Below are 21,506 nucleotides of genomic sequence, written 5' to 3' on the forward strand. Positions count from 1 at the left end.
AAGCAATTATACTCCAATAAAGATGTTAAAAAACAAAAATAAAATAAAAGCATTACCAAAGTCAATGCCTCATAATTCACTCCCAGCAGGTCGTCCCTAAAGCACCTGCACATACAATCAGATATTGAGGCACAAACACTTGGTCAAGTTAAACAAACCACTGAATACAGGAAAGTGTAAGAAGCACTTCTAGAAAACCGAATGCAGCAGAGAGCTACCTTTTCCTTCTTGGCGATCTCCATCCTGGCTCTGTCATCCAGCATTTGTACCGCAGCCCGCCTGGGGGAGCTGGAACCCCTCAGTGTTCCCCGACGGGCTTCCAAGGCAGAAATATCCCCAGGCTTCTCCCAACCAAGGGTCACGGCCGGCCCGAGTGTCTGGTAGAATATGGTCCACCTTCTGGCTGGCTTCTGGCTTGAGGTTCAATCACAGAGTTTCCTCCTTTTCATTGTTCTCCAGCAAGCCTGCCAGCCTTCTCTTCTGGGTCCTAGTCGGGACCCTTCCCCACTGAGGCCTTGTCAGGCCAGGTATCATCGGGGCAGGGCCATTGCCGGGCTCCAGAGCTGGTCAGCACTGGTCAGCTTTCTCTCCGGGCTGTGCTGAGCTGTGACGGCGTGGTGTCCTCTAGACAGACTCAGCAGAAAACGTCTTCTTTCCTCCTGTGGCTGGGGGACAGCTTTTGAGTAATTAAGCTGTGGGCGACTGTTCTTTTCTCACACCCCAACCTGCTTCCCTGAGGCTCAGTCACGGCCCAACACTTCCTGCTCTGACCAGGTATGGAGTGGGGAATTCTCCTGCCAGGGCTTTCTGCGCTCCTGCGAGGGCCCACGCTGCCATGGCAACCAGGAACAGGCCTCTGCGCTCACACCCTCCAGCCTCTGCAGGGCTGACCATCCTGTCATTAGAGCTGCCATGCAGAAAACTGGGGCTGATGGCAAAAGGCCTCCATCCCCATCACCATAGCGACAGCCCAATCACCTTATCACCGCAGACTTTGCCACCTGTCCAGTTCCCAGGGCAGGGTCACAGGGTCTTCCAAATTCATGTCCTAAGGAGGAGAGGCCCCCTTGAGTCTGGGAACCAGAGGAGAGGGAGCAGGTGGCTTAGCCAGTGGCATTGCCACACGTGCCCAGGCCACCCTCAAGCTTTGGTCACTGCCTTCCCTGACTACCATCTGGAAACATGAGCTCTGCTGGGATCCAGCAGAGGGAGAGGGAAGGAGTGGCCGGTGAGATCTCTCCAAATGGGTACGCTGAAATATTTTTAAACCAATTTCGTATTGATGGTCATCTGGGCAGTTTCCGTTTTCCCCTGTTATAAATCTCGGCCTTTTACCAGGGTCAACACGTGCATGTGTTTCTTCTGGATGCTTCCTAGAGGCTGAATTGCTAGGTCCAATGCTGGGCACATTTTATGATTGTGCAGACAGGACTACATTGGCCCCTTCAAATGGCTTCACCAATTAATCCTTCCAGCATCATTAGGAGTTTGACTCCATGCTGGCCAGTCCTTGAGATGATGAATCTTTATAACTTTTGCTTATCTGTCGTCTCATTATCATTTGAATTGCAAAGTGCTGGACACCTTTTCATATGTTTATAGTTATTTGTATTCCTTTTTCTAAGGATGATTTGTTTATATTACTTAACTGTTTTGTTATTGAATTGTCTTCTACTTTTCAATTTGTATAAACTATTTTTATATTCCATCCATAATATCTATTAATCCTTTTCTTGTTGAATATGCTGTATTACCTATTGCTAAACATATGGCTTGATCAATGGTGTCTTTTAACACACAGAAGTATTTCTTTTTTATGAATTTGGCTTTCTTTCTTTTTTTGAAGCTCGTGTCTTGTTAAGAAAAGCATTTCTGGGGGCTTCCCTGGTGGCACAGTGGTTGGGAGCCTGCCTGCCAATGCAGGGGACATGGGTTCGAGCCCTAGTCCTGGAGGATCCCACAGGCTGCGGAGCAACTAAGCCCGTGCACCACAACTACTGAGCCTGCACGCCACAACTACTGAAGGCCGCGTGCCTAGAGCCCGTGCTCCGCAACAAGAGAAGTCACCGCAATGAGAAGCCCACGCACTGCCAATGAAGAGTAGCCCCCACTCGCTGCAACTAGAGAAAGCCCATGCGCAGCAACTAAGACCCAATGCAGCCAAAAATAAATTTTAAAAATATTTTTTTAAAAAAGAAAAGCATTTTCCATCCAAAATTAGAAAAATGTTCTCCCACATTTCCTTGTAATATTTTTCCAATATTTAAAAAATGTTCAGCACTTCAGCCCCTCTGGAATTTGCTTGTGTATAGTATGAGGTAGGAGTCTAACATTTGTTGGCTACCTTTTCCCCACTGATTTGTATTGATAACTGCACCACAGTTTATGCTCCATTGTTGTATTTCTCTGTTGTGAGGGAACGGCTCTGCTCTGGTCACCTTGCAGGTGTCCTCAAAGGCCACCAGGCCAAGTCTGGGACCACAGCTAATCTGAGCCTGTCAGAACACTTTGTGATACTCCAGGAACTGAGGTTGGACTTGTGAGGAGCTGCTCTGAGGACACCGCCCACTCTCTTCCACATCTGCCCAGGAGGCATCAGGAGGGTTTCCCCTCATCTCTGGTTCCGAGATACGAGGTTTTCTGTCCCTGCCCCCAGGGTGTAGCTGCCATCTAGAATGGGCTCCCAGCCAGAGGTGATGCCTTGGGGTGACTTGAGGCGCAGGCATCCAGCTCTCTTTGGTTGGGTGTCATCCTTTCTGGTGCATGGGACAAAGATGGGAAGTGGCACATTTGGGTGCTTTTTTTCTTTCTTTCCTTCCTTCCTTCCTTTTCTCTTTCTTCTCTTTCTTTCTCTCTCTCTCTTCCTTTTCATTTTGCTGCCTGTGTCAGCAACAGACTGTCTAAATGTAAAAGTGGCTCTTGGTACTCTGCCTGCCTTGGCCTCAGCTCTGTCTATGAGCTGGATGTCTCTCTGTCCGTTCCTGTAGATACCACATTCTTTCAGTTGGCACTTTTCAGTTTTTTGATATCTGGTGGGAAGGGATCCCTTCCTTTTATTTTCCTACAAAATTTTCTTTACCATAAGGCTTTTATCTTTCATATAAATCTTAGAATCTACTCTTCCCATTTCACTAAAATAATGCTGTTGATAATTTCATTGGAAAGGCATTGAATTTGTGGATTTGGGGATCCATTTTAGAGAACAGACATCTTTATAATGCCAAGTCTTCTCATTCAGAAATGTAGCCAGTTGCCCTGTTTGTTGAAGTCTTCTTTTATGCCCTTCAGGTGAGCTTCATTATTTTTCTCTTATAGATCGTATATATTTCTTATTAGATTTATTCCTAAAGAAAGAAAATATATTTATATGGAGGAGAAATTGTCATTATAATTATACTGATTGAAACGTTTATGATTCACAAAGTACTTTTGTATTCATTCTGTCATTTGATCAGACAGTCTTGGGGCAGTAGGCAGGGGTGGTATTATTTTTACCACTTTCAAATGAGTTCACTGAGACTGGGGATGTTGAAGGATTGGGCTGCAAAGGCTCACCATCCCCCAAGGACAGGGGCCTAGGCAGTCCTCATGCAGAAGTCCCAGGCCCTGCTGCATAGCCCTGCGGCCTCCCTGGCCACAGATGACTGGAATGTCACCTGATCCAAGGGCAGCCACACTGCACACAGGTCAGAGCCTTGGGAGTGACCTCACAGGAGACATTTACCCAACAGGGACTACTTGGAACAACAGGTGATTTCACGGGGGCCTCAAAGTGGCAGAATCGCTGAACATTCAAGTCTCCACAGGAAAGTCCTGCATCTTCCTCCCTAGGGTGAGGCAGAGGATGGTACATTCCTGGGGGAAGTATCTGTGGTGCAGGAAGGAGGAGCGTCTTCAGGGCTCCCCTTGCTTCCTCCCCGCCCCCCCCACCCGCCCCTGCAGCTCCGGGACCTTGTGCTTCAGGCCCTCACTCTGCTAAGCCCCCATCACCCCGCCTCTCCCCAATTTAAACCTGCCTACCCTGGTTAGCCTCTCACTTTTTGCCATTCTCCTCCTGCCCTCTTTGTGTCATTCTAGTGAAGCTCATATAAACATATGTATTTCATCTTCTATGTTTAAGCAGAAGTTTGTACCAATACTGTTTGGGGTTCGCTGACCTTTTTAACCTGGGCAAATCCCATTGCTTCTCCCAAGTGTCAAACACGAAGTCCTGGGCTTTGCTCTAATTGGACGGCCTACGCTGCTGGTGGGGGGAGAAGGTCTGCATTGATTGGCTGAGACGTGGGTCAGGTGCCCATCTGTAGACCAATCTCTGAGGCAATAGGGATGGGATTGTGTTGATTGGCTCAGACTTCCTGGCACCCATGTGGAAACGGGGATTGTGGGGATGGAGGGGGCTGGGGAGGGGGCTCTATCGCTTGCACTTTCAGATTCTTAGTCGTGACTTTTCCTTTATGATGACTCCCGTCCTTGCTTTCTGCTCTCAGAGGTCCTGGGGACCAGGCTGCTGTGAGGCCCAGACTCCTCTTTCATGGTGGCCGGCTCTACCTCTTTCCCAGGGCCTCTGCCTGCCCCCCTTCCCCCCTTCCTATTCTGCAGACTTTCTCCCACTTTCTGTGCAGGGCAGCACCACAGGAGTAAGGGCGCCTCAGGTCAAGTCACCTGCCTAAGTGACCATGTATCCAGAGTGGGCTACACATCCATCCCTAGATCCGGAGCAGGGGAGGGGTGCCTGGTGGTACAAATACAGCTCCTGGGAAGCCCCTGCAGGAGAGGCAGTTCTGAGGGTGCCTGTCCCTCTATTTCAGGGAGCTCCCAGCTGCCTCCTGTCTTCCTTGGCTGTGATCTCTTCCTGCCCACTGCCTCCAGGTAAACCTTATAGTATACCCGGTCCTCTCCTGCTCTGTCATCTTCTGTTCCCTCTCTGCTGGTGGCAGAGCCATGTCTGTGCCTGTCTTCCCTGTGGCCTGGAGAACCGAGTGGGAGCACAGGACACGTGGGTAAGCAGTGGTGGTAGTCAGCAGCCTTCCTGGGGGCTGGGTCTGCTAGTAGACCCCAGTTGATGGCATCAAGTCCATGCTCCTTAGACTTGGTGAACTACTAAGAAAGTGTAGGGGAGGAATAATTTTCCTCTGCCCTCTTTGGCTCTCCAGCTGGGCCTAGGAACTAAACTGACATTAACACGAGAAAGGCATACAGGTTTTATTTAAATTTTTACCTGTACAGAGGCGCCTTCACGAGAGAATGAAAATCCAAAGAAGTGACCAGAAAAAGCTTTTATACTTTTATAAAAAAACAATAGTGACGTGCTCTCAACTCCTTTGGAGGCCTGACCACATTGGTGGCCCCTTTCGGGGCCCCTTTCCTGGGAAGGCTGTGGAGGCTGGTGTTAGGCTTAGAGTGAAAACAGCCCTACTGCCCTGGCCTTGACTGGCCGGACAAGGGGGTATGGGGACCGAGGCCACTGAATGGCTGGTTTCCCCCCTGGGCTGGGCCTCCTGGAGTATGCCCCTCAGCCAGCTTTTATCCAGCTCCCTAGAGGGTTCCACTGTGCAGCTAAATTGAGTGCCTTCCGAGAGCTGAGCAAAGCCTGAAAGGTGGGTGGCTGCCTGCCTTGCCCAGTGGGGGCGAACTTAGAGAGCCTCAGCCATTTGTCATGGGCAGCCTTGTTCCAGTTCTGTCTGCAGGGCCCAGCAAATGAGGGGGCCAGGACTCCAGAGAAATGTGCCATCCCCACAAGTGTGGATGCTGCATGCATGACGTCAGCGCCCTGCCCTACAATCTTTTCTATCCCCATAATTGCAGACTTACAGGACAGCTGCAAGAATGGTACAGTGAAACTCCTGGATACCCTTCATCCTGACTCTTTAAATTTACCGTATTTGCTTTACCCTCCATATGTATCATAGATCTGAACCCTTTAAGAGCATGTTTCAGACAGGCTGTCCTTTTACCCGAGTAGTTGTGTGTATTTCCTAAAAACAAAGAATTCACTTACATAACCACAACACCATGAGCAAATCAAGAAATTAAAACAGATACAATACTAATCTGCAATCTATAGACCTTCCTCAGATTTCAGCCTACCATCAAATCTCTACTTCCCACAGCCTGCAGGACACCTGTAACCCACCATGACCTCTCCTCCTTTTTGTCATGAACGGTAACAATACACGTAATCATCATTGTTGTTAGTTGTTAAACAGCTACTGTGAGTAGAGCTTGGAACATAATGTCTTATCATTCCCAGCAACATGCTTATGGAAAGGGTATTTGTCCAGTTTTACAGATGAAAGAGAGAGAGACTCAGAGGAGTTAATGGTTTGTTCACTTTTGTGGTTTTGTGGTTTGTAGAAGTGCTGGGACTGAATCCAAGCTGGGTGACAGCTGGGGTGTTGGAGTGGAAGGTGGGTCTTGCTATTCAGTAAGATGGATGAGCTTGGGGAGCTGGTAACCACATAGGCCAAGCGAGGCTTTCTGGGGTGATGGAGGACAAGCAAGGCCAGAGAGGAGGGAGAGTGCTGCTAGAGCTGTGAAAGTTTGTTACGTGTTTTGGTGTTGACGTGTGCCTCTTAGGAGCAATTTCCTTAACCTGAATCTCAGTTTCCATGTCTGTAAGGTGGTAATAATATTTTCCTCTGTTTTTGTGAGGATTAAATGAGGACGCATATGGAAAGTGCTTGGTGTAAGGGAAACTTCAAGACAATTACTATTATGTGTCACGTGAATACATTTAAATCTATTCCAACCCAACACTGTCCTCCTGATTCCTCCTTTTGTACGACTTTTAGTGGCAAAGGAAAAGGGACTTTGAGAACTGTCTTCAAAAATGGCTCTCACCCGCCCCCTATAGGTCAACCATGTCAGCGCAGTCAAGATGGGGCTGCACAGCTCTCCACCATCCCGTGACACTGGCCTGGCGTTGGCCAAAGTCTGTTCTTAACGTTTAGTACCAACATGGAGGGGATGTGGGAAAGCTCTGTTCACCCTCTGCACTTGGAAATAGCCAGGGAAGAGGGTCGGTGAGGAAGGTACTGAGTGAAAGCAGGTGGTGGAAACTTCCTTCAGCCACAGGAATATTTAGAGCAATGGTTCTCTAAGCCACTGTTCCCCAGGGTGCATTTGGCAATGTCCAGAGACATTTTATTTATTTGTCTGTTTGTTTATTTTTGGCCACACGGATGCAGGATCTTAGTTCCCGACCAGGGATCAAACCCGTGCCCCCTGCAGTGGAAGCTCAGAGTCTTAACCACTGCACAGCCAAGGAAGTCCCACCAGAGACTTTTTTTTTTTTTTTTTTTTCAGTACGCAGGCCTCTCACTGCCGCGGCCTCTCCTGTTGAGGAGCACAGGTTCCGCACGCGCAGGCTCAGCGGCCATGGCTCACGGGCCCAGCCGCTCCGCAGCATGTGGGATCTTCCCGGACCGGGGCACGAACCCGTGTCCCCTGCATCGGCAGGCGGACTCTCAACCACTGCGCCACCAAGGAAGCCCCAGAGACATTTTTGGTTGCCAAATGGCCGGTGGGGTGTCACCAACATCTAGTGGGTAAAAGGCCTGAGATGTTGCCTGCAATGCACGGACAGCCGCCAACAACAAAGAATTATCCAATCCGAAATATCAACAGTGACAAGGTTGAGACACCCTGATTTAGGGTAATGTTTAGAGTGATGCCGTTGGTTTTTCAAATATTACCATCTCTTTCCCATCATTTCAGATCTGGCTGCTTCTAGCTTCTAGCATGATAGTTGTGTAACCCTTCTGCCAACTTCCAAACACCAAGGCTCTTTCACCTCTGTCCTGCAAGATGCTTTCGGATAACATACCATTTAACAAACAAGAAGCATGAAAGATGTACTACCCTTAGGGAACTGAGCCTCATTCATCCCGATCCATTTAAAAAGCACTATTCCAACATCTCAAGCAAAGTAAGTTTTTCCAAGTCACAGTAAGCCAAGCCGCTCCCTCAGTTTGGAGATGAATTTCTGCCCCTTTTGAGGTGAAGTGGCTCTGCGACTCTGTGAGGTCAGCAGCTTGGCTCCCAATCAGTGGTTAGACATCTGGTTTCCCAGATGGTGGGCAGGCCCAGGAGCCCTCACCCCTGCGGGCTTGTGCTGAAGGGACCTGTGTGACCAGGGACTTGCTCCCAGGCAGGCAGGAGGAAGGCGTGGGAATGGCAAGAGAGGACTCAATCATCTGAAAATGAGAGGCATGCCTTCACCTCCCGGCAGGTCCCTGCCGTTCTTCACTCAGAAAGGAGATATGATTCACAAAACACTTTCCAGGGACAGCAGTTCGCCCATAAATCAAAGTCCCTTGTGTGGGGTTTACAAAGCCCTAGCGTGTGGGTGGGACTCTGGGTCTCACCGTTCGGAGGGAGGACAGCGCCGGGGGACACAGGCGACCCTACAGGGCTCAGAACGGACCGGGAGGAAGCGAGGGGCCCCTGGGAGAACTCAGGACGGCCAGGGAGAAAAGGACAGGCCCTCGCAGAGAGAAGGACAGCGGGGGAAGGCTGAAGACTTACGAGCAGCGAGCCGGCCAGCCTACGAAAGCCCAAGGGGCAGCGACCGACCTCATGCGCACGCGCAGCACTCTGCCCCCGCCCCCTCGCCCGTGCTTCCGGCTGCTCCTTTCTGCATCCGGGGCACGAAAACCCTTCGTTAGGCCTCGGGCGGCGGCCTCTGATCGGAGCCGGAAGTGGACCCAGAGCCAGGCGGAGGAAGCCGGCGGCCGACCCGTCAGCAACCTGTGGTGGTCTCGAGGGGCGGTGCCGAGCTGCTCCCTGCGAGCCGATCCCGCGGCCAGGCGGGTAGCCGGCCCGAGGGCGCGGCGCCATGAGGCTGTACAGCCTCAGCGTCCTGTACAAAGGCGATGCCAAGGCGGTGCTCCTCAAAGCCGCGTACGACGTGTCCTCCTTCAGCTTCTTCCAGAGGTCCAGGTAGGCGGGCCCAGGCGGGCGGCGCCCGGGCGGGGAGGCCCGGGGTCGGGGTTGGAGACGGCCCCGGAATCGGGGAAGGGCCGTGGCTCGGCCTCCCGCAGTGGAGCCGGCGGTGGCCTCTTCCTCGGCCTGCGGACTGTGCCTCTGAAGATTCATGTTTTTTTCGATCGCAAAAAGCCTTATCCCATCGTAGAACGTAATGCTGTAATCAGGGTTTTTCCAAATTTCTGTCGTATAAAAATTATTAGGGGGCTTTGAAAAAGTGCAGATTCCCCAGGTTCACGTCCAGTGGAGGCCCAGCGATCTATATTTTAAACCAGCAACGTCCACTTAGTGATGCTGACCTAGGAAGTTCACGTGCCACTCCTTAAGAGCCACGTTTGTATTATCTGGTGGGGCTTTCCAGCAATTCCGTATGAGAGATATTGGTATACTGTCGTATTTTATGGGTGAAGTCACTGAGGTCCCAAGAGATGGATAGCAAACCAGCCAGGACCCCAACGCAAATCGTACGCTCTTTATGGTTGGGCTTTAGTGGTACAGAAGGGTTCTACGGTGAAGATTTGGAAGGAAGCGTGGGATTTGTAGCGCTTACAAGCTTTTGAACGTTCGTGAGGCACTTTAATGCAATCAGGTGTGTGTTAGAATTACCACAGACACTTCCAGCCTGTTCGTGGGAGGGATGGGGGTGACTCAGGCACAAAAGGAGAAGGACCCTACAGAGTCTGGGTCTGTGGTCATCCAGTCTCCGGGTCTGGGGGAATCTGCAGTCTGGATTCTGTTTTCGCTGCTTCAGTGTGGCTGTTTTGTTCTTAATGAGAGTGGCTTACTGGCAGGATCTCAGACAATTCCTCTTGTTATTTTGTCAAAACTTTCTGCTTCTTTCTGGGTCCTTCTTGGCACTTGGTAGCTTTCTTTATCATGACCTCTAGTCTCTGTTCTGTGTCCCTTCTTTTCTGTGATCGAACTTTGGGAGCTAACTTGGCTAATTCTGATTCTTTCACTTTTTCTTTTTCCCCTCCGCACGTATACTGAAGATTCTCAGAGATTTCACTGTAGGACTTTCACCCCACTGGTTTGCGATACTCAGACCAGTTTCAGATGATTAACACAACTGCGATACTGTAGGGACAGCTCTACCAGTGCCTCTTAAAACAACACGTAGTCCAGCCGAGCTTACTGTTTTTCTCATAAGTCCTCTTCTCTTCCATCCTGCCTGTCTCAGGATTATCAGAGCCCAAGCCTCAACCCTTCGAAGGGTTTTCCAGCTTTTCTGGCCCTTGTAGGCAGACTCTCACAATGAATGCAGTTCTTCATTTGTCTAATTATAGTCCTGCTCTAAGCTCTGTCTCTTTTTAGCTTTACTGCAAGGACTTCCTTATTTTCAGAGTTTTCTCTAAGGGATCATCTTGATCCTATCACCCTCTCAAAATAATAATAACAAGTAATACTGTGCGTCAGACATCGTGCTAAGTGCTCATCTAATCATCGCAGTGAATCTCGATTTGTAGATGAAGCCTGGTGCAGTAAGTACCTTGCCCCGGAGGTCATACGTCTCATAAGTGGTGGAGCTGGGATCCCAGCCAGGGAAGTCCCCTCCCGAGTCCTCAGTCGTCTGTGTGGCTCTCCGTGCGGTTTCAGAAGTAGCCACATCTGCTGGGGCTAACTGTGGATTCCCCAAGTCACGGCCCTGTGCTGATGGCCCTTTACATGGCATTCCCAGTCAGAGGCTTCTTGTTAACTTCGCTTCCTCCAGCTGGACCGTCGTCACCTGGGACCCTTCCTTTCTGGCCACATCTCTCAGTGGGGCCCGTGAGCCGCCTCCTCCCTCTCAGCCTCTGTGCGAGCCATTTTCCGTTTCCTTGTCTTGTCTGAGCTCTTGCCCTGCCTTCCTTCCAGAGTGCCCCGGGCTCATAGGGTGGATTTGCCCCAGCAGACCGGAGGCCTCGTTCTCTGCCAGAGCCAGCAGTCACTGCGGACATGTCGCATTGCCGGGTTCAGCCAGTGGCAGCTGCCATAACTGACTGTGCATCCGCCGAACAGTTGTTGCCACTTACGTTATTCTGTCACAGATTTTACTTGTGCCCGCTTCTCAGACGTCAGTGGAGCCTTGAAAACAGGAGCTGGCTTTTGCTTCTCCGCTGTGCCCCAAATCATACACTGACCAAAATGTTAAATTAAGTATAACCTGTAGAAAGTTCCCTGGAAGTCTGGAAGTGGTTTGTTTGAGCGAGCTAGGTAGCAAGCAGATGTGGTTTGAATGGTCTTGGTGATTTCTAATTACCTGTATTTGTGATCATTGACAGGGTGTTTATTATTTCGTCCTAAGGTTGGGAGGGAAAGGAATGAAACCAAGAAGCAGTGTCTCCTTAGTGTATACGCTCAGAGGTCCCTTTCCACTGTGTTGGGGACAAGGTGACAGGAACAGGTAATATGTGTTGTGTTTCTTAGCGTTCAGGAATTCATGACCTTCACAAGTCAGCTGATTGTGGAGCGCTCCTCGAAAGGCAGCAGAGCTTCTGTCAAGGAACAAGGTAAGAGGACCTGCTACCTTGTGAGTGTGTGCTGGCCTGGCTGCCCCACCTCAGGCAGCTCGGAGCTCGATCAGCAGGAGTGGTTGCCGCGTGATGAAGTGGGCTACCAGGACCCCACTCCTCTGCTAGCTGCTCTCTTCCCTCCTCCTCGTTTTCCTGTTACGCAAAATTCTATGCCCACTGTTGGTGTCGAAGTTGCCTGGTTAAAATCACCCCCAAAAGCTTGGACTCGCTTAAGATTGGGGTCCGCCTCTCGGAGCAGTAAGTGGCCTTCCTGCTGTGTCCTCTTTCCCCTCTGGAGTTGTAGACATCTCAGGAAAGGACGTCCACCCAGCCCTGTGGAGGTAATACTGTATTCTGTGCTGCTTAGATTTTTGCCCAGGAATCTGGAAACTCATTATTTTTTCCTCTTGACCTTAGTTTTTTCTTTTTCATGATTCAGGTTTCCTTTAAAAATTTTTAGACATTTATTTTAGAGGCATTTGGTGAGCTGTGTCATCTCTGAATCCTTTTAGTGACAAAAATTAATTTCAGGAGTTGTGACTGTTTTGCAGAAGCCCTTGTATAGACTGTACCTTTTGATAATTTGATGACTTCAGCACATGCTTGAGACCCCAGCCAGCTGTGGCTAATTTTTTTCTGGATGGGCTTTGTCTCTTCCTCCCATCCTGCCCCGTCCCCGCCAAGGCCCACCAACAGAGTGGAGCAGGCTAGGTTGCTGTAATGAGGAAGGCTGAGGCCCTGACAGGTGATTTCTAAGAAAGTGGAGGCTGCTTGGCTTGGCCAAGGTTCCATCAGCTTGGGAGCAGAGCACAGCAGAGCCCCAGAGGGCTGCAGCTTCCCAAGATACAGGTGAGCCTGACCTAGAGCTCAAGGACGTGACTTGGACATGCACCTGGGGCCCTGTTGCCTGGGATGTTTCTGCACCACTGGTGCTCCTTTAGACCCTGGCTTTGCACGCTGGGCCTTGGGGCATTCACTCGCCCTGCAGCAGGTGTTGGGCCGCGCTGCCGTCAGAACTACACGCGCTGTCCTATGTGCAGGGCCTGACCATAAACCTCACTTAGAGCCGCTTCGTTGGCCCAGGAGGCAGGAGCCCAGCACTGTAACACTCTGACTGGTTTTGGTGGTGAGAAAGTCTAAAGCCCTCACGTCACCCTCTGTGTGTCTGGCCTCTTGTCTCCCTAGAATATCTGTGCCATGTCTACGTGAGAAACGACAGTCTGGCGGGAGTGGTCATTGCTGACAGTGAATACCCATCCCGGGTGGCGTTTACCTTGCTGGAGAAGGTGTGTCTGCAGCTCGGCTGGACTGTACTTGGACAGACGAGTGTGGACTGGGGCCGGGAGTGACGACAGGGCCCAAGGCGGAAGGGGCGAAATAGTGTGTCCAAAATCAACCTGTTCTCAGCTTTTCTCCTCACCCTAAACCAAGAGAGAGTCTGGGAGCCTTCCCAGTCCCGTCCGTCCCACCCCACCGTACCCCCTGCCCCTGCCGATTTCTGCTTCTCACCCTACTAGTGTCCCTGGTGCTGCCTTGACTCTTCTTGTTGGCCACAGAGTCACAGCAACTCTCCTCCGGGAGGGGGCCCTCGCGTCAGCTCTGGCTGTGCTTTTGCCCCCGTCACTCCTCTTGCTGGCTCTCTTCCTGCCTCTGCCCTCAAAGTCATGACTTTCATTTCTTTCTGAAGAAAGAAATGCGTGCTCTGCCCCGTGACCCACGTCCCCTCCTCCCCTCTTCTGCTCCGACAGGCTCGTAGGGCACACACTGGGCCCTTCCCCACCTCTGTGCCTCTGCTGCAGGAGTCCCCCTGCTGGCCCATCGTGCAGTTACAGCAGCTTCTTGCCCCGTGTGGGGCTAGCGCCGCCACGTTCTTCAGTGTGTTTGTGTGGTGCTAATGATAAACTCCTCAAAGGCCCTGGCCTCACATCCCCCAAAACAGTCATACACTTATAAGCACATGAAATCTGGTGGCTGCTTAAACTCAAGGGACCTAATTACCTTTCTGAAGAATTGTTTTGGAAAATTAGAGGGCCAATATCCTTTGTTCTGGAAATTCGTAACCTGATAAAAGTGGAAATCTGTAGTTTGAAATTCTAATACTTCTGTCATTCACCAGATGAGGTTCATATGAGGCTAGGCATCCTCGGTTTTTAATTCCCAGAATACTGAGGAAGGAGGAACTTGAGCTTAGATTTTCCCCTTGCCATTAGCCATCCTCCTCTACCCTCCTCCCTGGGTCCTCTCTTTCGGATGAGCACAGCAGAAGGGAGGGCGTGTTGCTGAGCTCCTCTGTCCTGCAGGTACTGGACGAATTCTCCAAGCAGGTCGACAGGATAGACTGGCCAGTTGGATCCCCCGATACCATCCAGTACGCAGGCCTGGACGGTCACCTCAGTAGATACCAGGTAGGGTGTAAAGACTGTGCCAAAGCTGTGTGGAACAGAAGAGCCGGTGGCCCTGGTGGCTGTGGCTCTGGGTGATGTGGATGTTGATGTCCTTTTGAAAAACGCAGGGACCCACATTAAGACCTGGAACCCGAGCTCCTAGGCAAGCTTTTGCTTCTCTATCATGTGGTTAAACAGCCTGTGGTTTTTAACTTCTGAAAGTGTGTCCAGCTCACTTGGTTTTGAGCCCCGTTTTCCAGGTGGCCACTCCAGTCCTGACATGGTTTTTATTTTTGGGTCTTTCCTAGAACCCCCGAGAAGCTGACCCCATGACTAAAGTGCAGGCTGAACTAGATGAGACCAAAATCATCCTGGTAAGTAAGTAGGAGAGCAAGTCCCCAAACTGAGGGGCAGAAAGATTTCCCGGTAGTGAAGCCCGCGCGGCCGACACTTGCTTTAGTTGTAGTCGAAGCACTTTTCTGAAAGTGGTGTTTGCCCACCTGTCCCCGTGCATCAGAGGCCTCAAAGCCAGACTCACTCAGACAACCCTAGCAGGATCCCTCCCGCGCCCCGTCTTGGTTAACGGCACCCGTTGTTTGAGGGACCCAGCGTATTCCCGTCCGCGCTCCCTGTCTGGGTAGTTACTGGGTTCGGGGGATCTGAGTTCTGTGGTGCTGCCTCTGCAGTGACTGTCTTAGCTTGAGCCACTGCCCAGCAGGCGCCTCCCTTTCAGGGTCTGGGTCTCGGCACAGACTGAGGCTCACCCGCTCTGACTAAATGCAGGCCCGGCGTTGTCAGAATCAGGCCTGTTTTAGAAGAGCGGGAACCCTGCATTTTTAGCTGAAATATCCTGGTTTGTAATTGCTTCAACATTTTGTTAAAACTCTGAGCTACCTTTGGCCCTCAATCAGCACTGGCTTTGATTCTTGGGGCCTCTGCCTCTGACTGGTCCCCTGGCTTCCTGCCTCCCTCCAGTCTGTCCACTACACAGTAGCTGTTGATCTGTCACTCTTCTGCCTGAAGTCCTTGGCAGCTCCCAAGTCAGCTCCAGGATAAAGTGCAGGCTCCCTGACATGGTCCCGCACCCCGGGCCCTCCCTCCCTTTCCTGCCTGCCTCCTGCACGGGCGCCCTGCACTCAGGCCACCAGGGTACTCGGAGGCTGTACAGGCCCTTTCCGAATGTCGCTGCATTGTCATTGCACGTTTACCTGAATCCTGACCCGTGTGCGAGCTCCCAGGACTGGGAGCTTATCCTGAGCTTTACGCCCCTGCTCACAGAACAACGCCCGGCTTCGGCTTAGGGCGAGGGCTTAGCCCGCGCCCGGCAAGTGATGGACACCTAAGTAGATGGATATAAAACCCAGGAAAGGGGACTTCCCTGGCCGTCCAGTGGTTAGGGCTCCGCGCTTCCACTGCGGGGACACAGGTTCGATCCCTGGTCAGGAAACTAAGATCCCACAAGCTGCGCAGCACAGCCCCCCGAAAATTAAAATAAAACCCAGAAAAGGTGGCCAGACAAATCCTACCCCAAATATAAAACTCCTACCAACGCTGGCTCAGCTTTCATGCACAGGTCTGGGGCAGGACCCAGGAGGCTGTGTTCTATAAAGAGCATCCCAGGGGCTCCAAGCCTAGGTCTTCTAAACCATGCTTTGGATAATGTTTGGGGGCTTTGGAATGAAAGTTAGATGTGACAGTTTTCAGGCACTTCTCTGTCTTTTGTGACATGTTTCTGCATGTTTCCTAACCGAGCCCTGTCTCTGCCTTCTGCTGCTTCAGAACCTGCGCACGTGAGCACCACAGAGCCGGGGGACACATGCTCCCCGTCTTTCCTTCTCTCTCCACTGCACAGAGCAGATGGGTCCTGGACACCCAGCCCATTCTGGCTGCAGTGATAAAATCTGGATTACTGGTTATGCTACCTTTTATCCCATTCATGTCTTGAGCCAGTTAACTTTTTATGGTGGAAATCTGAGTTGCTCGGCTGTGTGTAGAGATAAAGGACATTTTTGCTCACTCCTCATTCTGTGCCGTTTCACATGTGCAAAGCTAGGTTCGTGCCACTTGTTCTGAAGAGGCCTCTGAGGGCCTTGCGGCTGCCCTAGCAATGGCCGCCTGGGGTGGGAGTGAGTCGGCCACTTCCTGATGGTCCTGGCAGTGGGGCTGGGGGCTCTTCTGAGGGCCTCCATCCCTTCACCCGTTCAGAAAGGGTCTGTCTGTACTGCCTAAGTGCAGAAGTGCTCTCGCAGAATTGACAGTAATGCGATTTAGACACAGTTCCCCTGGGGGAACAGGAAGCGTTCTGTGCAGTAGGAATGTGTGTGTATAAATACAGGCGTAGGTGATCCCTCCTGGAGTGTGGCTGGCTGAGCCTGTGCTGTGGAGGATTTGGGGGAAGTGCTTTATGTCCCAGTTAGAACCTTCTAGGTTCTCCAGGAAGGTCACTAGGTCCTGTTTCCTCCACAGGTCTGGGACACTGTGTCTTGATGCAGTGGCCCAGATATGGCGGAGGGGCCCAAAGGAAGTGCTTTCTTGTGACTGAGCTTCTCGAGGGGGCTGGCGTCTACTCACTTTGTGAACAGAGCAAAGTGTTCTTTTCTGTTTTTCTTCTTGTCCAGCACAACACCATGGAGTCTTTGTTAGAGCGAGGCGAGAAGCTAGATGACCTGGTGTCCAAATCCGAAGTGCTGGGAATACAGTCTAAAGCCTTCTATAAAACGGTGAGTGCGGCCCGGCTCCCGAGCACCCCTTCCCCAGAGCAGTGCTCACCACTAAACAAGTCTTCCTTGGAACGTTCAGTAACGTGGCCGGTCAGTAGCGGCAGGTTCACTGGGGCGCTGTGGGAGCCTAGGTGAGCTGGGGCCTTGCCCCGCCCTGCCTCCAGGCTCCCCCCTCCCCAGGCCGGAAGGGTGGGCCCCGCATCCCTGCTGCCTGCCGAGGAGCAGCAGTGCGCCGCCTTCCAGAGAGTTCCTTATGTTCCTAGTTAGCTTCCCTTCAGCCAAAGGATTTCAGTTTGAACAGCGGGGCGCTGCGTTTACTTGGTCCATCCACACACACGTTTGCTCTCACGTGTGCCTTGGAGGGCGATGCCAGTGGGGCTAGGGGGCATCTGCGAACAGGAGGTGAGAGGGAAGGTAACGGAGGCCCCACAAACGAAGTGTGAACCTCTCTGTTCTCTGAGGACATCCTCAGTAAGAAGCACCCCTGTGGGTTAAGACAGCTTTACGGGGAGATGGGGCCGGAGCAGAGGAAGAGACTCAGCCAACCCGACTTAACGTTCCTGTTCTTTGTACTTGGCTTGACAACAGGAAGTTTACTTCCTTACTGATAGCGTTAACGGAAGGCGGACAAAATAACTTCAGGGGTATGAACTGCTCCTGGACAGCTTCGCTCCAGGCGTCGCGGACGGGCCGGTTCTCTCTCTCTCTCCTTGCGATTCCCGGAGCCCCCGGTAAAGCCGCCCAACCCCCACGGAGCCCCCAGTGCTACGTGTGCCGAGGTCCACCTCTTCAGCTCTTCTTTGTCTCTTTCCAGGCCCGGAAGCAAAACTCGTGCTGTGCGATCATGTGACAGCGGCCGGCAGAGGCCCCTGCGCTGGAACGCCACCGTCACTCACATCGGAACTGCAGCCCCCAGGGAGCAGACCCACCGTGGAACGACCCGAGTGGGACAGACTCAACTTTGGCTTTGGAGCTCGTGGGAGGAACCGAAGGGTGGAAGGGACCTGGGGGTGGGGAACGTTCAGATTCACATGTCTAGTAATTTGAGGCCCCCTAAACGTGTATTTTGGGGCCGAATGAAACCATAAAGCTCAGTGACTCCTGTAGATGCTGCAGGGCTCGTTTCTAACCCCCTGGGAAGGACGTGTGCAAGGCCCACGGCGGGGCCAGAGCCGGCTCTTTGTTGATCGTCAGTACACCTTTGGGTTTTATCTGTACGCTAGCTGTGTTAACAGTCCAGTGAGTGGGGTGCCCTGACTACAGGGCTGGGGTGGGACAGACAGCCACTGCGGGCGCAGTGGGCGTGGGGGGCGCCGATGGGGGCTCGGGCCAGCGTGTCCATGTCGGGAGGAGACAGCCACTGGGCTTCACAAGTTCTGAGACCTTGTTTGCGCTCCTGCTGAGGTTGACTTTCTGCAGTGCCCGTCCAGCGAGCTCCAAAGAGACGCCTTGGAAGTTCGGGAGGGGCGCCTGCCCGGACTTGCGGTCTGGCTTTGAACATCTGGATCATAGCAGGGTGTGCTGTAGGCTCTCATGAACAGGTTTCACTTGCCTTTCTGGTGACAAGACTGTCCTGACAATCACCTGGGACTTAACACACGTCTTAGCAAGTGACCTTTACTGTGGCCACCACTACCAGGCACCAAGAGAAGGTGCCAGCCAGCCCGGGGGCTCCCAGCACCCCACTTACGGCCTGAGCCTTCCACACTCCAGCCCAGCCCCCTGCAGAAGCACCGCTGAGCCCGCACCCTCCCCCCCACCCCAGCCGCCCCCAGCAGCACGAGGCCCACGGCTCTGAGGCCCAACCCTGGAAACAGACACGCAGAGCAGCCCAGGCAGTGGCCCGGGGGGCTCTGGGCCCTTCTCAGCCTCTCTGGTCCCTCGGGCCCTACTGCCATGTTCCAGACTGCCTCCTGGGGCCCTGCTGCGCTTCTTGAGGACACAAGCTCGGGATGCCCCTGCGGGACTCAGTCTCCGCGGAAGCCCGTGCTGGGGTGGTGTTAGCCAGTGTGGCCTCGTCCCTGGGTGTCCATGCCTGCGCACTCTGTTCTTGCCCTAGCTGGGAGGCCCCACTGCCCCGACGGGCAGTGCCAGTGGCCGCGAGTGCCCTTGCTTGGGCCAGAAGGTGGGATCCGCGTGGCTTCCGAGGGCCCCACCCGAAGAGATTCACCTGTCAGCTGCCCTTTTTCTCTAAAAGCAGCCTGCCCGTGTGAGTCCTGCTGCCGCGGATGCCCCTGAAAGGCGCAGACCCAGCCTGCTCGCTGGCGCCTGAGGTGGCCGTGAGCTCCCCTTAGGAATGATTTGAGCTTTGTCTGACTCTCCTCCCACTTCGGAGGATACTGGGGAGGAACTGGGGGTGGGGCTGGCCGAGACCCCGCATCCGGCATTTCCCCAGCTCCTCTTGTATTCTAATGTTAAATCGTTTGGCAAAGTGTATTTTAATAAGTGCCGCCTACCTTTTTCTCTCTGTGTTCTGTCTGAAAGGTTCCTATCTGGATAAAGTTGACTTTTGAAATTCCAAAATAGTCCTGTGCTTTGTTGGAGCCCCAGGGACCCCTTTCCGCGGGAGCCCTGCCCCTCCGCACCGTGCGCCTGCAGAGCGTGGGGTCCCCCGTCTCCTGGGGCAGTTCCTGTGGGGGGAGACAGCATCTCCCTTAACCCCCCAGCCCCGCTCCCCTCCCCACCAGGCCCAAGCGGTCATCTCCCCTCAGACTTTTCTAGCAGGAAGTGGGTGACGGAGCCGCAGAGCAGAGAGAAGCCCTGCTCTGAGCCCTGTGACCTGGTCCTCACTACGCCTGGGAGGCTGCCGCACAGCCACAGGGCCGGGGCCACGCAGATGGGAACCCCTCCAGCGCGTGCTGTCTTTGCTGGGGTGTGGGAGCTCCCTGTGCTCCAGGCATCCTTGCAGGCCTGGGACTCTCATCCTCGTTTAGGGGACATCCTCGGCAGCTGGCCATCAGACGGTCTGCAAACACGTCTCAGTCCGTCTCTTCGCTGGCCTGGGGCCTGTTTTCAGCCTTACTTCTGACCATCGCAATAGGGAGCAGCGTGGGCATTCCCGGCTTTTTGTGCCCAGAGGACCCGCCAGGGCAGGGTTTTTACCCACGGTGCAGGGAGCTATGCCCAAAGCACGTGCTTTTTAAAATGACAAGTGAAAGGCCCTCTCGCTGACCTCCCTCTGCCCATCCTGCCGGCCCTGCTCTGGGTTTCGGAGTCCTGGCACACCTCAGGGTTCAGAATCTGCAGTGGGGGGGATGGGGGTGGGGGGAGGCGGTGGCGGGTGCCCGGAGGGAGGCCTGGCCTGGAAAGCCTCCTCGGATTACAGCTGATAGGTGAGTGGAGCCCTAGATACTGCGGCGGCGGGGACAGACTCCACTCGCGGGCTCTGTCCTAGATTCTCTGTGCCCTGCTCTCGGATCCTCCGAGGTGCTCCCCGTGCAGCCCTCCCTCCTGCCTGCACACCTGAGAGCCCCTGCCGGGTATCGGCCACGGGGCCGACAAGCTGGCATCGAGGGCCTCCTGGCCCATCTGAAGGTGCCTGCAACCAGATGCCGAGGCTGGAGGAGGAGGCCTGTTCTGTCCCAGTGGACAGGACTGAGCTGGCCCGAAGCGGCAGCTGTCTCGTCAGAAGTCACTTGGACCCCCCTGGGTGGGCGCGTTTGGTGTATCAGATTGTCTTGAAGCCTGTATTTCTGTGCTGAGTAAGCTCGAGGCGTAAGGTACAGACAGGCAGCAGGGCCTGGGGACCAGGCGTGGAGGTGAGGCTGCCCATCTCCACAGGAGGGTGCCTCTGAGGTACCAGCAGGGCTGCCCAGGGTCTGCCTGGGAGCGAGGTGGGCCAAGAGGTCTGCGGGAGGGACAGCAGAGCACAGGCAGGCCCCAGAAGCCCTCGCCCGGCGGGGCCTGAGTGTGTGCGGCCACGAGGGCAGATGTCCGGAGGGCCAGGCGACCATGCAGCGGTGTGGTCATGTGGCCACGTGGTCAGACAGCCGCGGGGCCGGGCTGCCATGCGGCTCTGTGGTCAGGTGATCAGACAGGCCAGCAGCCACATGGCCAGCGCTCACTCAGCCACACAGGCCGAGGGTGAGTGTTCCCGAGGGAGGCCCAGCAGGCTTTTGTGTCCCCTGCTGTAGGGGTGCCATGGGCAGCCAGGTGACACGTCCCTCCATGCTGGGGCTAAGCTGCAGAGGGTAGGCCTGGTGGGGACCACCTGGCTGTGCCGACCCTGGGCCCTCGCTCCCTCCCGCCCTCTCCTCAGTCTGGGACCATCTGGGAGCCTCCGTACCTGGCATCCCTCTGTCCCCCTGGTCTCTGCTGGGCTCTTGCTGTTCGGGGCTCCTCGCAGAGTCTCTCCGGGCCCCCGTTGTCATCGCCCGCTCTGTCCTCTGCATCTCAGCAGCCACTGCTCTTCTGCTCCTGACGTCGGTGTCTGACATCCACGCTGGCCTGTGTGACACCTACATGCTGTCTACACAAATCAGCGTGAGGGCCCACAGGAGCAGCGGGGGCTGGCCTTGGGCACCGCGTGTTCTAATCAACGTGCACGAAGAACGGATGGGTGGAGGGAGAGATTGGACAGGGCAGCAGGCCTTGGTCCTGTGGCTCTTCCCACATAGATCCGCTCTCCCAGCCTCATCTTCAGAGGCCACTAGGGTGACGGGAGAGGTTGGGGGCGTGGGGACTCAGGGGTCTGTCCAGGGTCTCAGGGGAACCAGAGGTTGGGGTGGGGATAGCTGGCAGAGCTTGACCTGCAGCGGCACGGAGGGGCCCCACCTGGGCGTGCCATCCACCGAGACGGGCTCGGGAACGTCTGGCCTAAGGTTTCTGCAACCTGGCCAGCCCGGGGCCCACATGGTGGAGAAGGGACCTGCCGTGAGGTGAGGGGTCAGCAGGGTCCCAGCATAGAGCACGCGGATGCACTTGAA

General features: G+C 53.8%; 2 protein-coding genes across 9 annotated transcripts in view; one reads left to right on the forward strand and one right to left on the reverse strand.

Moving 5' to 3' along the window:
- GCK (glucokinase) overlaps positions 1-8,686 on the reverse strand; it is a 55,745-nt gene extending 47,059 nt beyond the window's left edge. Inside the window, exon 1 of one of the 7 annotated variants that reach the window (XM_060157389.1) lies at positions 8,527-8,686. Coding sequence is in view for 6 of the 7 variants with exons in the window: in XM_060157382.1 (XP_060013365.1) it covers positions 219-263 (45 nt within the window). In the remaining variant the exon portion in view is untranslated. Of the gene's footprint in view, positions 1-218; positions 3,159-8,526 lie in introns of those variants that run through there. The other 6 variants (XM_060157382.1, XM_060157384.1, XM_060157385.1 and 3 more) reach the window with 6 other exon arrangements.
- Positions 8,642-17,687, forward strand: YKT6 (YKT6 v-SNARE homolog). Of its 2 annotated transcripts, none has more exons than XM_060157391.1 (7): positions 8,642-8,940; positions 11,392-11,474; positions 12,663-12,763; positions 13,778-13,882; positions 14,170-14,235; positions 16,480-16,581; positions 17,170-17,386. In XM_060157391.1, the coding sequence occupies exons 1-7, from the start codon at positions 8,837-8,839 to the stop codon at positions 17,215-17,217; spliced, it is 609 nt and encodes a 202-aa protein (XP_060013374.1). In that variant the 5' UTR covers positions 8,642-8,836; the 3' UTR covers positions 17,218-17,386. The 2 variants fall into 2 exon arrangements, with proteins under 2 accessions (XP_060013374.1, XP_060013375.1); XM_060157392.1 differs by lacking the exon at positions 17,170-17,386 and adding an exon at positions 17,396-17,687 and having other exon boundaries at positions 8,647-8,940.
- The last annotated feature ends 3,819 nt before the right edge of the window (positions 17,688-21,506 follow it).

Source organism: Lagenorhynchus albirostris, chromosome 8, assembly GCF_949774975.1.
Source record: "Lagenorhynchus albirostris chromosome 8, mLagAlb1.1, whole genome shotgun sequence".
Classification (NCBI taxonomy): domain Eukaryota; kingdom Metazoa; phylum Chordata; class Mammalia; order Artiodactyla; family Delphinidae; genus Lagenorhynchus; species Lagenorhynchus albirostris.